General features: G+C 41.9%; 1 protein-coding gene across 2 annotated transcripts in view; it reads left to right on the forward strand.

Moving 5' to 3' along the window:
• LOC138747921 (synaptosomal-associated protein 25-like) overlaps positions 1–16,919 on the forward strand; it is a 46,061-nt gene that overhangs the window by 16,175 nt on the left and 12,967 nt on the right. For both annotated transcript variants that reach the window (XM_069907570.1, XM_069907569.1), the window contains exons 3-4: positions 5,543–5,584; positions 14,047–14,095. In XM_069907570.1, coding sequence (XP_069763671.1) covers positions 5,543–5,584; positions 14,047–14,095 — 91 coding nt within the window. The remainder of the gene's footprint in view (positions 1–5,542; positions 5,585–14,046; positions 14,096–16,919) is intronic.

A 16,919-nucleotide genomic window follows, 5' to 3' on the forward strand; every position in this document is an offset into this window, starting at 1 on the left:
TGCTCCTGTGAGGAACCTTGGGCATTTTGTTAAGTTCAAGGTGCTATATGAATTCAAGTTGTTGGTGGTTGCCGAGTGCTTAGATGGACATTGAGCAGCCACTAAATTCAACACTTCAGAGAAATGTCAATATTTTAATTTTTTTAAAATTTAGACATTCAGCGTGGGAACAGGCCATTTTGGTCCACGAGCCCGTGCCGTCCAATTACACCCCATTAACCTACACTCACCCCCAGTATGTTTTTGAACAGTGGGAGGAAACTGGAGCCCCCGGTGAAGACACGTGGAGAACGTACAAATTCCTTACAGGCAGCGCGGGATTTAAACCCTGGTCGCGTCCTGATCACTGGCGCTGTAAAAGCATTTTGCATGTTAAAAAAAGTTGGTTAGACTAGGCTTGTATTCTCTGGAATTTAGAAGATTGAGGGGGCATCTTATAGAGACATATAAAATTCTTAAGGGTTTAGACAGACTAAACACAGGTAAGTTGTTTCCAATGCTGGGAAAAAACACAAACGGGGTCACAGTTTAAGGATAAGGGGAAAGTTTTTTAGGACTGAGATGAGGAAAAAGATGAAAGATCTTAATTTAGTAGATATTTGGAGACGTCTTAATCCGACAGAGAAAGATTTTTCCTTTTATTCATCTAGACATGAATCGTTTTCAAGGATTGACTTCTTTTTAGTATCGGCACATTTACAAGGGAAAATACAACAAGCGGAATATAAAAGTAGGGTGATTTCAGATCATTCTCTGTTATATTTTACATATGAAACCTGAGAAAATTCAAATAGCTTATCGTTGGAGATTTAATACAATGTTATGTAAAAAAAAATACGGTATTGATTTTTTGAAAAACAAATTAATTTTTTTGAAAGAAAATTCTAATTCTGTTCAAAGTAAGTTTGTATTATGGGATGCTATGAAAGCCTATTTGAGAAGACAAATAATTAGTTATACTTCTAAAATGAAAAAGAATCGATTAAATCAGAGTTTTGAATTAGAGAAACAGATCGATGAGTTAGAAAAGGAATTTCAGAGACGTTACAGAAGATCAGAAAATAGAATTATCTAGGCTGAAATTGAAATATAATACCTTGCAATCTTATCAATTTGAATGTATGATTAATAGAACTAAACAACGGTATTACGAATGGGGAGAGAAAGCACACAAGGTATTGGCGTGGCAATTAAAGAAAGAACAGATATCGAGCACTATTAATGCTGTTAGACGGAATTCTCTTATTACTTATAAACCTCGTGAGATTAATGAGAATTTAATTCATTTTATAAAAAGTTATATACATCTGAAGGAAAACAGGAAACTGGATCGATTGATCTTTTTTTTTATCACAGTTGAATTTACCGATATTAGAGGATGGAGATATACAGGAGTTAGAAGAACCATTTGCTGATTCGGAAATTAAAATGGCTATGTTGGAAATGCCGAATGGTAAATTGCCTGGTGATGATGGATTTTCGGTTGAATTTAAAAAAAAAAATTATGATGATTTGTCTACAGTGCTTGGGGATGTATTACATCAAGTTGGAGAACATTATGAATTACCGGAGTCTTGTTCTAGTGCTTTAATTACAGTAATTCCTAAAAATGTTAGAGATCCTTTGAAAGTATCTTCATATAGACCAATTTTGTTGTTAAATGTAGACTATATAATATTTTGCGAGTGATTAGTTTGATTAATAGATTTCGACAATCTTTAGATCATCCAATGATGATATCCTTAGATGCAGAAAAAGCATTTGATAGAGTTGAATGGAATTTTTGGAGAAATTTAAGTTTGGTCCTTTTATTGGTTGGATTAGGGCTCTATATAGTAATCCGGTAGCTAGAGTATTGACGAATGGTTTGATTTCGGAATCAAGTTAACGCAATCAACTCATCAAGGTTGTCCTTTATCACCAGCTTTGTTTGCATTAGTGATTGAACCTTTAGCACAGTTGATATGACAAAATACACAGATACAAGGTATGAAAGTTTTCGATGAGGAGTATAAAATTAATTTATTTGCTGATGACGTATTGGTGTATTTAACAAATCCAGCTCAGTCACTTTTGCATTTGAAGGAGTGTTGAATACAATATGGATGTCTTTCTGGATATAAAGTTAATTGGGGAAAAAAGTGAAATATTACCGGTAAGTGAAGGAGATTATTCAGTTTATAAGAATTATTAATTTGAAGTGGACTGATCGAATTAAATATCTGGGTATAATTTTGAATGTTAATTATCAATCTTTATATAAATTAAATTATGCTCCGTTAATGAAAAAAAATTAAAACTGATTTGATTAAATGGAAAGATTTACCTATTAATTTAATGGGAAGGATAAATACAATTAAGATGAATATCTTTCCGCATATACAATATTTGTTTCAATCTATTCTGTATTTACTTGATAAAAATTTTTTTTGAGATTTAAATAAAATGGTTAGGGTGTTTTTATGGAGGGGTAAATTTTCGAGAGTAGCTTTAAATAAATTAACTTGGAAATATGAGTTGGGGGATTACGTTTACCACATTTTCAAAATTATTATGAGGCAGCCCAACTTAAATTTATTAGCTCTAGGAGTAAATTATTGGCTTTGACTCTGTTGTATAATAATCAACTTATTTCTTTTTCAATACATAATCAAAGTTTATTGCATTGGAGATTTAAAGGTGTGAAAAATTTGGGAGATTATTTTAAAGAGGGTAAGTTTTTATCTTTTAATCAGATGAGGGAAGATTTTGGTATTGATAAGAATTCTTTATTATCAAATTCGATCTTTGATAAAATGTATTTTTGGTAGAGAGATGATTTTACCTAAAATGACTAAATTTGAGACTTATGAAGGTACCAGAGAAGGGTTATATTTCATTTATGTATCAAATATTACAGGATGGTCTGGATAAAAGGGGTTGGGATAGATCTAAAATTAAATAGGAAGCGGATATTGGTTTTACTTTTTCTGAAGAGGATTGGTTAGATATTTGTTACTATAGTGTAACGAGATTGATAAATCCTCGTTATGCAATGAATAATTACAATTTTTACATCAATTATATTTGACACCTGAAAAATTAAAAAAATATGGTTTTAATGAATCAGATTTGTGTTTTAGATGTGGTGATACGGTTGGAACTTTTTTTTCATGCTGTTTGGTCATGTAGACATATACAATCTTTTTGGAAGAAAATTCAATCGTTTTTAGAATATCTGTAGAAGATTAAAATGGTTTAAGATCCAACAGTATTTTTATTGGGTAGTTTGCAACCTCTGAAAGGTTTGGGATTAGATAAGTTCCAGCTTGCATTTGTATATTTAGCTTTATCCGTAGTGGAAAAATGTATTGCTGGTACGTGGAAAGATACAAATATGATCGATATTAATAGATGGCAAAATGAGATGAAATATTGTTTAATAATGGAAAAAATTATGTATGTTTCGCATGATAATTATAATTTTTTTATTAATAAGTGGCTGTTATACTCAGAATATTTACATTTCAATTTATATTGATTAGATTTTAATATATATATTTAACTTTTTAAATATTTTTTCTTATGGCTCTCCTTGGGAGAGTTGGCTGAAGGCGGGGGGGGGGATCTTTTCCTTTTTTTTCTTTTTATATAATATTAAAAAAAATGTTCATGTTTAATTGCTGTATTTGTCATATTATTTGTTTTTTGAACGAATAAATAAAGTTTAAAAAAGAGATGAGGAAAAATTTCTTCTCTCAGAGAGTGGTGGATCTGTGAAATTCTTTGTCACAGGAAGTAGTTGAGGCAGGTTCCTTGTCAATATTTAAGAGTAGGTTAGATTTGGCCCTTGTGGCTAAGGGGATCAAGGGGTATGGGGGGGGAGAAGGCAGGAACCAGGTACTGATCAGCCACGATCTTATTGAATGACAGTGTAGGTTTGAAGGGCCAAATGGCCTACTCCTGCACCTATGTTTCTATGGTAACCAGTAAGCCAACCGTGCTGGCATTGCTAACCTTCAAATAAGGTTTTAATCAATTCCAATCTCTGTTCAAATATGCACATATTGGAGTGATAGGTTGGACTACGGTAGCTTCTTTGTCATGTGCAAAACCTTCTCAAAGCAGTAAGTGGACAAAAGCCCAATGTCGGAGATATCAAGTCAAAGAAATGGATTTGAGGGGGTCCTGCTGGAACGATGAAAGGATTTAAGAAGGCAATTCCAGAGCCTGGAGCCAAACAGAGCGGCAGGAGGAACTTTGCCCCGGGTTTGTTGAATGATGTATAAGCTGATATATTTGTATTGGCTAATCTGCCCAAATGTTCCACACATTAACCCTTTTGTGTGTGCCACCCCCCTGCCCCCACACCTGGGCAGTCTAACGGTGAGGGTGGCACAATTAGCGCAACGCTGTTACAGTGCCAGCAAAAAGCAGCAAATGCTTCCTAAAACATTACACGCATTACAGGTCCTTCGGCCCATTATATTGTGTTGACTTGTATATTCTTACCAAAAAACACAAGAACTCCCTACCCCATAACCCTTTATTTTTCTTCCATCCATGTGTCTAAGAGTCTCTTAAATGGCCTTATTATTCCAGCGTCCACCCCCACCCCAGGCAAGGCAATCCAGCCACCCATAACTCTGTATAAAAAGACTTGCCCCTGGTGTCTCCCCTAAACTTTTCTCCCTTCCCTTTGTACAGATGTCTTCTAGTGTTTGCTATTCCAGCCCAGGGGAAAAAGGCGCTGGCTGTACACCTTACCGATGTGTCTTGTAGTTCCCATTAAGTCACTTGTGGGTCAAAGACGCTAGTGTTTGCTGTGGTAAAAGACAGCCAAAGGATGCTGTGGCTAACGACAGCCAACGTCTCCCATGGTAAAAGGCCACCAGTGTTTTCCCCATGGTCTTGCAAAACATTGTGTTTCTAGGTAGACTGTATTAATGTTGGTGAGAGATTTGCCACTTCTGTGTCACCGGTAGTTTGCCTCCAGGATGAGGAGGCCAGCATTTATTTCCCATTCCTATTGGTTCTTGAGTTGGCAACTTTCACCAGCTTCAACCATTGGATCCCCGGTAATGGTGATGCAATTGAATAGTTTCCTAAGCAATTGCAATTCCACACCCCCCCATCCAATAATTATGAAGAAGAGCTGGCTATGAACAAGTCATCATGTTCATTGAGTCAAGGATTGATACAGCACAGAAAGAGGCCTTTCAGCCCACAATCTTGATGCTAACCATTAACTATAATGATTATAAACATTAGCTTGAAGTTGCCATTTTTTTCCCCCAAGAAGTAAATCTTTAGGAAAAAAAAATAGTTGCCCAAGTCGAGCCTTGCATCCTCAGCACCTTCATCTGTAGCTTTCGGCGATCCTTTTGCTTATGTGGACAAATTTTAATTTTAGTTTGATTTTTGTGTGTCGCTATTCTAGTAAAATTACCACGCAGTATCAGCAGGTTGTCTGCTGATCTAAGCACTGGCTCCTGTTGTAAATGAAGTGTGAGGTTGGCCTCAGTGATTAACGGTGTGCTTCTCTCTGTCTCTCTGCCCACAGTCCCTGGAGAGCACTCGCCGAATGCTGCAGCTGGTCGAGGAGGTACAGTATCAGCGACTCTTCTTGCCGTTTACGTGTGAAGTTATGCCTCCTGATGTGGGATAATCACAGGACTGCATTTACTGGGACAAGATGGGAATGACTTATCAGATCCTTCCCTCTGCAGATTCTCCCTCAACCTAAGTTCTATTTAATAGTTTGAGGCCACTCTCCAAGGAGAGGTTTTCACAGTGACAGAATTATTGAACTTCACTCATGAAAAACTTTACCATGCAAATATTCCCTGCTACAAATTGCACTGCACAATGAAGACTCTGGTTCTTGAACACTTTTAGGTATATTTTATACATTTTGGACTGATGATCAAGAAAATCACCATTAAAATTTTCCTAATGTGTACCGTTTTTTAGATATGACCTATTTTTGTGGTTTCCTGTCATATTTTAAGTCCACTTTAAGCAGACAAAACCATGAAGTTCACATCACTGAAAATTCATTTTCTGCATTCGCCCTTGGACGACTTCCCTGCCGCCAGTGACGTACACAGTGAAAAGTTTCACCAGGACGTGGTGACCAGGGAAAAGTGGTATCAGGAATGGTTGGACACTGACAGGAGAGGCATCAGATGCCGAGCACAAACGAAAATCAGTGGCGAAACAGATTTAGGTGAGTTGAACTAACGCAATGTGTCAGCGTCATCGTGTGTTTAAACATGTTAAATTCAATAAAAGTTAACTTAACGTTTCTCCAAATTCCTACATGATGCAGTAAAGCTGAAATTATCTTGTGTTCAGCTTGAATTCATCTATCATAATCCCCAATATTTTTTATTTTCAAGAGTTAGAGAGGAGTTACAACTGTGTGAGAGCATCATTATTTTATGAATGAGAGGCGGTCTATTCAAGTGCAAATGTTCCCAGCAGAAGATGAATTAGAGTGGTGGATTTCAAACTGCCCCCAAAACCCACATCCCACTTTAAGTAATCCCTCTGCCATCAGTGCTCTGTGATGAGTAAAGGACTGCTTAAGGTGGTGTGGGTGGGAAGAAAAAATTTGAAACCCACTGTTTTAATCATCCCTCATGGACTCGTTATGTGCACGGTTTCACAACTCCAAAGGAAGTGGGTCAATGACCATTATTCTCAGGCAAAATATTTCAGTAACATTTGGGTCAGGAGCGGTGATTCTCAACCTTCCCTTCCCACTCACATCCCGCCTTAAGCAATCCCTTACTCATCACAGAGCACCGATGGCCTAGGGAATACTTAAGGTGGGATGTGAGTAGAGTAGTTATTTATTGTTTAAATCTTGTACTTACAAAATTGTCATTCATAGCAATTTTTGCATGTACAATACTGCTGCAAAACAAATTTCATGACCATAAATCTGATTCCAGAATGCTCAATGTGGGTGATAGATAAGAATACAAGAGCAAGACGGTAGCAGTCTTAATAAGCTGCTTATTAGGGTTGATTGCCGTCCAAAAAATGCCAGCTTGTCCTGCAGAATGTTAAATGTATAAGAAAATAAATTTCTGATTCTCAATAGGTTAGTTCTCTTTTGCCAGAATCCATTAAACACCCAGAGTTAAAATCCTGCAACCCGGTCAAGGAGTTGATGCAAAATCCACAGTTTGGTTTCACAAAACAAAGGCTATAGATGGTCTTACCTCGTGGTTCCTTAGGTCTGTGAAAACAACAACAAAAAAATTAATTGAACTGTTAACTCTGCACTTGTCAGCTGCTTCCGAAGAGGAAAGATATCAAGAGTGCAGTGAAGATTTACTAGGATGTTGCCGGGACTTGAGGAACTGAGCGACAGGGAAAGGATAAACAGGTTAGGACTTTATTCTCTGGCGTGTAGAAGAATGAGGGGAGATTTGATCGAGCTGCACAAAATTATGATGGATTTAGATAGAGTAAAAACACGGGGAGGAACTTTTCCTCTTGAAGAAGGGAACTAGGTGGGTGGTAGATCTGGGAGTGGGTGGTAGATCTGGGAGTGGGTGGTAGATCTGGGAGTGGGTGGTAGATCTGGGAGTGGGTGGTAGATCTGGGAGTGGGTGGTAGATCTGGGAGTGGGTGGTAGATCTGGGAGTGGGTGGTAGATCTGGGAGTGGGTGGTAGATCTGGGAGTGGGTGGTAGATCTGGGAGTGGGTGGTAGATCTGGGAGTGGGTGGTAGATCTGGGAGTGGGTGGTAGATCTGGGAGTGGGTGGTAGATCTGGGAGTGGGTGGTAGATCTGGGAGTGGGTGGTAGATCTGGGAGTGGGTGGTAGATCTGGGAGTGGGTGGTAGATCTGGGAGTGGGTGGTAGATCTGGGAGTGGGTGGTAGATCTGGGAGTGGGTGGTAGATCTGGGAGTGGGTGGTAGATCTGGGAGTGGGTGGTAGATCTGGGATTACAGAGGAGAAATAGCAAGAAAGATTATCGCATGTGAACCAACACAAACTCAATGGGCCAAATATCCGCTTTCTCTGTTGAAAGCAACGTAGATTGCTTAAACCAGGAAGAAAAGGGTTGGCATACAAGGAACGATTGTTGGCTCTTGACTTGTTGGAGTGCAGAAGGATGGGGGGAGTGGGGGGCGGGTGTGAACCTCGGAGGCATTTCGAATCCCTGGACAGAGTAGCTGTGGCCAGGATGTTTCCCCTGGTAGGTGAGTCAAGGACAAAAGGTCGCAACTTCAGGATAAAAAGGTGTCAAAACAGATTCAGAAAGATGTCTTTAGCCAGAAGATTGTGGGTCTGTGGAACTTGTTGCCACAAGGAACAAGGTTGTTGGTTGTACATAAGGCAGAGATTGACAGGTATTTGATTAGTCAGGGCATCAAGAGTTACGGGGAGAAGGCCAGGGAGTGGGGCTGAGTGGATGGATGGCTTGGAATAGTGGAGCAGACTCGATGGGCCTACATCTGCTCTTATATCTTGTGATCTCGTTAAACTATTAGGCAAGGAAGGGGTGGAGAGTAAAGTGTTTGATTCAGGAGGGGCCATTGTGGAAGAAAGCCAGACTTTTCTATTCCTCCGCACTGTTTCACAACTTAAATGGGCTGTGTACCTTCACTGCAACCCCCTTTGGTTCTGCACCATGCACCAACAGGAACCGGTCACTCCGCGCTGGACCTTTGAGTGAATCCCTGGTCTTGGCAGGTATTTGGAGGGGGGAGGGAGAGAGAGAATGTTCCTGGTGGCCATTTCTCTTTGTGTGACACAGTTATTCCCAGGCTCTACAGTCATGCCCCTCCTGCAGATTCTCTCCAATAATGGTTGCTGTTATCAGACTCTTAAATGTTCTGAGTGAAACACGCCAGACTGGCACCACCCGTAAATTGGAGGAACCACACATCCTAACATTGACAATAGCGTTGCGCTAACCACTACGTTAACCATGCCGCCCGATTAACTTTAATCATTTTACACAAGAAGACCATTCAGCCCACCGAATCTATAATGGGGTTGCTCTTGAATGTCTGGATCAGCTCTCTTGATACGTTTTGCCATTAACTTGTATTAAGGGTCATTTGCAGTGACAATCTGCCCTCTTGTGGAAGCACACAATTGTATATAACCATATACAGCACAGAACAGGCCAGTTTGGCCCTACTAGTCCATGCCGGAACAAATCCCCACCCTCCTTGTCCCACTGACCAGCACCTGGTCCATACCCCTCCAATCCTCTCCCCTCCATGTAATTATCCAGTCTTTCCTTAAATGTAAATAACGTCCTTGCTTCAACCACCTCTGCCAGAAGCTTATTCCACATCCCAACCACCCTTTGCGTGAAGAAATTTCCCCTCATGTTCCCCTTATAATTTTCCCCCTGCAATCTCAAACCATGGCCTCTGGTTTGAATATCTCCCACTCTTAATTGAAAAAGCCTATCCATGTTGACTCTGTCTGTCCCTTTTAAAATCTTAAACTCCTCTATCAAATCTCCCCTCAATCTTCTACGCTCCAGAGAAAAAAGCCCCAGGCTGCTCAACCTTTCTCTGTAACTCAAACCCTGACATCCTGTCAACATTCTCGTGAACCTTCTCTGCACTCTCTCTATTTTGTTTATATCCTTCCTATAATTCGGTGACCAAAACTGTCTCTTTTTTAAAAAAGAGGGCATTGAAAACTTTTTTTTGAAGCTGGCAGTTCACCACCAATTAGTGCCCATTCAGCTTGTAAAGTCCACGTCCCCTGACTGAAGAAAACAATGTTTATCTATAAGATGTGGTCGCCAACTCTAATTGTGCCCGAACTGAGAAGGCAGTAGTGAGACGATCACGTTGGCAGGTCTGAAGCCAAATAGAGCCTCGACGGGTTAGTAGTTGAGTTCAAATCTCCCCAGGTGCCATGGTGGCCTTCAAGGATGCTTCCAAACCCTGTCTGTGAGTGTCGGCACCATCCTGTGCCCCAACAAGCTCGGGTGGCCAATGGTTGGAACGGGTTTGTAAGGCTGCGGGAGGGCTGGAGGCGAATCCACGGTCGCTCAGTGACTCTGAAGGGACTCTCTTTTGCTTCTCTTTCCCTTATTGTTGGGAGAATTCATTTTGACTCCTTGTTTGTCTTCCAGCAGAAAAAAAAGTTGAGATACCCCATTATTATTACATCTTTATGTATGGTAAAAGGAACCTTGAAGTGTACTGAGTTATATCTGCATTAGAGGCAGTGTGGAGGAGGTTCACCAGGTTGATTCAGGAGATCCGAGAGAGATTGAATATCATTAAGAAGAATGAGAGAGGATTTTGTAGAAACATAAAATTATAAAAGGGATAGACCAGATAGTGGCAGGAAAATGATTTCCACTGGCTGGTGAGACAGGAATGAGGGGAGATTTTGGGGGAGTAGATTTGGGACGGAGATGAGGAAGGACTCAGTTTCCCAGAGAGTACAGTACATGTAATAGTCGACACCATGTAAAAGTTGACCCTACCCCAGCTAATTTTTGCCCCGGCCACCAGTTGGAGCTCACAAAGCCCTGACCGTGAATTCTCACCTAGGCCCTGGCTGCCCACCAATCCGAGCTCCTTACACCTTGAACGTGGACTTGTCATCCGATCCCAGCTGAGCTCTGGACGCCTTGAATGATGCAGGCGCTTGCCGCGGTCAAAAGTAATGGTTGACCCTGTAAACTTTTACCCTAAAAAAAACATCAGTCCACAAAACTCAACTAGTGAATCTCTGGTATTCTCTGCCTAAGGAAAAAAAAATTATTAAATATATTTAAGACACTGAGATGTATGTTTGCAGAGTAGGGGAATTTCAGACTTTGGGGGAAAAAGATGGGTAGATGGAACCGTGTCCACGGCCAGATAGTCCTAACCTCGTTGAATGGTGAAGCAGGCTCGATGGGCCAGATGGCCAACTCCTGCTCCTAGTTCTTATTTTTAAAAACAATGTCGACGAACAGCACAGTAATTGGCCAATTCGGCCCATGAGTCCGTGCCACCCAACTTGCACCCCATTAACCTACACCCCGGTACATTTTTGAAGGGTGAGAGGAAGCTGGAGGCCTCCCCCCCCCCCCACCCCCACCACACCCGGGGAAAACCCACACAGACATGGGGAGAACATACAAACTCTTTACAGTCATTGCGGGATTTGAACCCAGGTCCGGTCCTGAGCGCTGTAAAGATATAACGCTAACCGCTGCGCCAAGCATGCCGTTCCACCTTTCGAGATTGCAGGCAGTCGGAAGGTCAAATGTCCCTTGTGACAGATTTGTCTTTCACTTTTGAAGGTTCATAGATGGGTGGGTGTGATTCACAGTGGGTCAGGACAAATACTAATCGTGCAGCATTACCTTGAACTTAGCACAGAACCAGGCCATTTGGCCTATGGTGTGTGCTGTAACAGATCTCCGTGTGACCTACTCCTTGTTATCCAGTTGACCTATTCCTTTTCCTGTTCATTTATTTATCTTGCCAATAAAAGCAGACATTTCTCTTTTATCACTGCAAGGCAGTTCCAGACTCTTGGAAATTGTAGAAATCCTAGAATTGTTAAGGCACATTAAGCTCATCCAGTCTTGCTGTTCCCTTTCCCTGTCTTTTCCCAGAGCCTTGTTAATAATTCTCTCAGTTGCTTGTTCAATTTCTCTTGTGGGCATTGATTGATTATACCCCCTTTACTGTAAGAGCAGTGGATTCCAGATAATAACTCCTGCATTCTGACACTTGCTGTATTGCAGTTTCACTGAAGTCCCTACTGAATTCATCGGCAGCTGTTTATTTGTGGCCTGTGGTTACATCCCCACAAGCTGAAACGTGGTAGGGGAGTCGATGACAAGAGGGCACAACTTCAGGAGTGAAGGGCGCCCATTTAAAACTGAGACGCGTTGGAATTTCTTTAGATCGTAAGAAATGGGAGCAGGAGTCGGCCATCCATCCCATCGAGCCTGCTCTGGCCTGATGATGGGCTCATCTCCATCTCCCTCCCTCTATCCAACCTTGTTTTAAATATATTCACTGAGGTCGTCTCCACTGCTTTAGTGGGCAGCAAATTCCACAGATTCGCCGCCCTCTGGGAAAAGCATCTCCGTCCTAAATCTACTCCCTTGGATCTGAGGCTATGTCCCCTAGTCTGGTCTCCCCCACCAATGGGAACAACTTGCCCACCTCTGTCATATCTAGGCCTTTCATAATTTAATATGCTTCTATAAGATCCCGTCTCATTCTTCCAAATTCCAGTGAGTACAACCCCAGATGACCCAATCTCTCCTCAGGCCAATCCCCTCATCCCTGGAATCAACCTGGTGAACCCCCTCTGCACCACCTCCAAAGCTAGTCCATCCTTCCTCAAGTAAGGAGACCAGAACTGCACACAGTCCCCAGATGTGGCCTCTCCAGGACCTGGTACGGTTCCCACATAGCCTCCCTGCTCCTAAATTCAATCTCTTTAGCAATGAAGGCCAACATTCCATTTGCCTTCCTGATAACCTGCTGCATCTGGAAACCAACCTTTTGCGATTCATGCACAAGTTCTGCAAGACAGGGTGCTGCAATTGCTTGCCATTTAAATAATACTCTGATGTTCCATTTATCATTTCAAAGTAGATAACCTCACATTTACCAACATGCCAGAGGGTGGACCTCTAGAATTTACTGTGATGGGTGACTGTGGAGTCCAGGTAGTTGAGTGTATTGAAGGCAGAGATCAATAGGTATATGAATAGTCAGGTTATTAAAACTTAAGGGGAGAAGGCAAGGGAGTAGGGCTGAGTGGGAGAATGGATCAGCTCATGATAGAATGGTGGAGTGGACTTGATGGGCTGAATGGCCTACTTCTGCTCCTATATCATGTGGTCTTGTGTTGACCCTATCATTTTGTAGTATTAAACATGTTTCAACCCGTCTGCTTTCAAGACCAGAGTGGTCTACTGTTTTATTGCGATCAGTTATTACCTGTTAGTATTAACATTAATAATAATTATTATGTTAATCATAATGACCTTGTAGTTTGGACGAGGTGGCAAGTGCGTAGACAGTGATGGGGAAATTTAAAATCACATTAACCCAGTGGTTCGCAACCTTTTTCCACTCACATCCCACTTTAAGTTATCCCTAGGCCATCGGTGCTCTGTGATCAATAAGGGTTTGCTTAAGGTGGGATGTGGGTGGAAAGAAAAAAATTTGAAGACCACTGCTTTTATCGTCCCTCGTTGACTTGTTATGTGCAGGGTTTCAGAACTCCAAAGGAAATGGGCCAATGACCATTTTTCTCAAGCAAAATATTTCAGTAACAATTGGGTCCAGAGCAGTGGTTCTCAACCTTCCCTTCCCACCCGCATCCCACCTTAAGCAACCCCTTACTGATCACAGAGCACCGATGGCCTAGGGATAACTTAAAGTGGGATGTGAGCGGAAAGAAAGAGGTTGAGAACCTTTGCGATTAACCCGACAACATGGGGGCCATTTTCTCAAAGGGTCATTGCAATGGGAAATATCAGACTTGTAAAAATTCATAGTGCCTGAAAACACCAAAGAGAAACATTAAATTAACTTTTATTGAATTTAGCAGGTTTAATCGCATAATGACGCTGACACATTGCGTTAGTTCAACTAACCCAAAATGTTTTGCCGCTGATTTTCATTCGTACTCAGCATCTGATGCCTCGTGTCCATGTCCAACAATAGTCGGCCAGTGTTGATGGATTCCAATTGTCCTGATACCGCTTTCCCACGGTCGCAATGTCCTGGTGAAACCGCTCACCGTGTTTGTCACTGACAACACCAAGATCAGCAGTCCAAGTGCGAGTGCAGAAGGTGAATTTTGAGTGACACGTCGCACTTCATGGTTTTGTCTGCTTGAAGTGGACTTAAAATATGACAGGAAATGACAAATAAAAAAAAACTGATACATGATGGGAGGATTGTAAGGTTTTTGTGATGAGTAGCCTAAAAACTATAAATTACACCAAAAGTCTTCGTTGTCCAGTTATTGATTTTAAGGTTCAATTCACCACCAGTTCATTATTTTTTTTCACTGCATTCTTTTTCCTTTTCAACTCAAACAGAGCAAAGATGCTGGGATCAGGACTCTAGTCATGCTGGACGAGCAAGGAGGTGAGTGAGTGTCGGGGAATGCTCGGGATGCGTGTCGGGATGGAGCGGAGGTGTAACCACGTTGAGTGATGCTTAATCCTTCAGAGCATGGTTTGGAAAGGGCAAACTCCTGATCTTGCTGCAATTAAGTAGGGAGATGGAGCAGGGACTATTTATGGGCCACATCGACAACAACAAGGTTCTGCTGCAACTGTACAAGGTAACGGCGAGGCCACATCTGGACCACTGCGGGCAGTTCTGGTCTCCTTATTTGAGGAAGGATGGACTGGCTTTGGAGACGGTGCAGAGGAGGTTTGCCAGTTTGGTTCCAGAGATGGGGGGTGGGGGGGGGGGTTTAGTCTTAGTGGTCTGGGACTGTACTCGCTGGAATTTAGAAGAATGAGAGGGGATCTTATAGAAACATATGCAATTATGAAAGGTAGGTAAGCTAGAGGTAGGTAAGTTGTTCCCATTGGTCAGCGAGACCAGACTAGGGGCCATAGCCTCAAGATCCAGGGGAGTAGATTTAGGACGGAGATGAGGAGGAACTGCTTTTCCCAGATGGTGATGAATCTGTGGAATTCACTGCCCATTGAAGCAGTGGAGATGACCTCAGTGAATAGATTTTTACATAGTTGGGAAATTAAGGGATATGGGGAAAAGGCAGGTGGGTGGAGATGAGCCCATCTTCAGATCAGCCATGATCTCATTGAATGGCGGAGCAGGGCTCGACGGCGACTTCTGCCCTTATTTCTTGTGTTTGAACAATCTTGCAAAAGAAAGGTTCTCCCAGTAGGGAGTCAACCTTCCCCCTCAGCAACTAAAAACACCCGCAGAGCTGAGCCAGGCTGGTCGCGAGGAGAGTGACCGGTTCTGCTGAGTTAATCCATCCCAGAGAGTGCACCGTGATCCAAAATCCACGCTTATTATTTTGGGGCTTAACAGAAGGTCATTGAATCTGTTTGTTTACCACTTTGAAATTTCACACCACATAAAGAATTACTAGCTTTTCCAATCAATCTCTCCCTCGGACACACCTGGGATGATTAAGGCCCTGATTTTTAAAAAAAAACAAGTTTTAAACAGAGTCCTTTGCACATGCCATCGAGTGGAAATGCTACCCTTGTGATTTGGAATGAGGGAATTGTTCTCATACAGGCCGGAGTCATGCAGGCCAGACAGGCTAATGACCAAAGGAGTTTGGAAGATAATCTTGGTTTAAAAAGGGAAGTCTGTGAACGCTTGGGTCGAGTGCAGTATGCCAACGTTGAGGAGAAACACAGCAGATCACGCAGCATTCATAGGAAGTAAAAAGTAACCAATGTTTCGGGCCTGGCCTGTTAGCCTGCGCCCTCCTCCACCTCCCCCTACCTCTTTAATCAGATACCTGCCTGTTTCTGCTCATGCCTTTCCGAAGGGCCCAAGCCTGAAAAGCTGATTTACCCTCTACTTTCCTATGGAAAGTTCATCCAGCATTCGGTGATAATCTGACAGGTTCATTGTCACTTTTGCTAATACCATCTCCATGTGGGATCACCTGCTGATTATGTTTTATTTATGAATATCCCATGAAATTCCATATTTCCTTTGTGTTTTTTTTTTGAGGCCACTCTCAGAAAAAGGAAAGCAAGTCCCTTCATGAGACAGTGAGCGGTTGAGGCTCATGCCACCTCCAAAGTAGTAGCCTCCTTCAGTGTTTCTGGATCCGAGCTCGAGCTGACAAAAACAGATTTCATTCTCTAAATTATGCCACTCGAGCAGATAAATATTTTTTTAAATTCAATGGTAATCCCAGATTTTTTAAATTCCAGAATTAGTTAAGTTTAAATTGCCGTTACGAGATTTAAACTCGGCCCTCAATATCATTTGTCCTCCGAACCCCTCGTCCAGGACCCACCGTCCTTATCCAATGCTGTCCATTAGACCAGCATCAGACCAGGATCCCTGGTTGATCTCTCCAGCCTCTTTTTCAGGGATAGACTTTCACTGACATCAGTAAGACACAATAATGTTAAAGGCTGATAATATGGAGACGCTCTAAGGATGAAGAAACAGGTTGGGGTCAAAGGATTGATTCTTAACATCTAAAAGTACGTTTGGTTAATGATAAAAGAAACATCTTGTGGTGTAGAAAATCACTAGTCCCAAGGGTGCTGGATCACACTGGACATCAATTTTTTTCCAGAAGGTTTGCTTCCTGAAAAAAAAATTGGTGTTATGATACACAACTTCAAGCTGAACGCAAAGATGATTTCAGATTTGCTTATCACGTAGGAAATTGGAGAAACGTTAAGTTTACTTTTATTGAATTTGGCACATTTAAGTACATCATGGTGCTGTCACATTGCATTAGTTCAACTAACCAAAAAATGCTTTGCCGCTGATTTTTATTTGTACTCAGCATCTGATGCCCCTTGTGTCAGTGTCCAACAATAGTCGGTCGGCATTGATGGATTCCAGTTGTCCCGATACTGCTTTTCCACGGTCACAATGTCCTGGTGAAACCTTTCACTGTGTCCGTCACTGACGGCACCAAGATCTATGCCGGTTCACAGAGTAATCCTGTCACTCCCATTTCCCCTGTCATTTCTTGTAGCTGAGTTTCTCCCATGCCCCAATTGACTGGCCTGAGGATTTCCAACACATCCCACACTCCCCACACCCCCCAACCCCCCACCCACACATTGCTAGAATCAAGTGTGTGAGTATATGAACGGAGGAGATAGAGCCAGGTACATTTAGAACATGTGAGAGACGGGTTCATGGGTAGGAAAGGTTTAGACTTCAGAATGATATGGGATGAACACTGGCAAATGGGACTTGCATGAGTGAACAACTTGGTCAG

Source organism: Narcine bancroftii, chromosome 13 (genome assembly GCF_036971445.1).
Source record: "Narcine bancroftii isolate sNarBan1 chromosome 13, sNarBan1.hap1, whole genome shotgun sequence".
Classification (NCBI taxonomy): Eukaryota; Metazoa; Chordata; class Chondrichthyes; order Torpediniformes; family Narcinidae; genus Narcine; species Narcine bancroftii.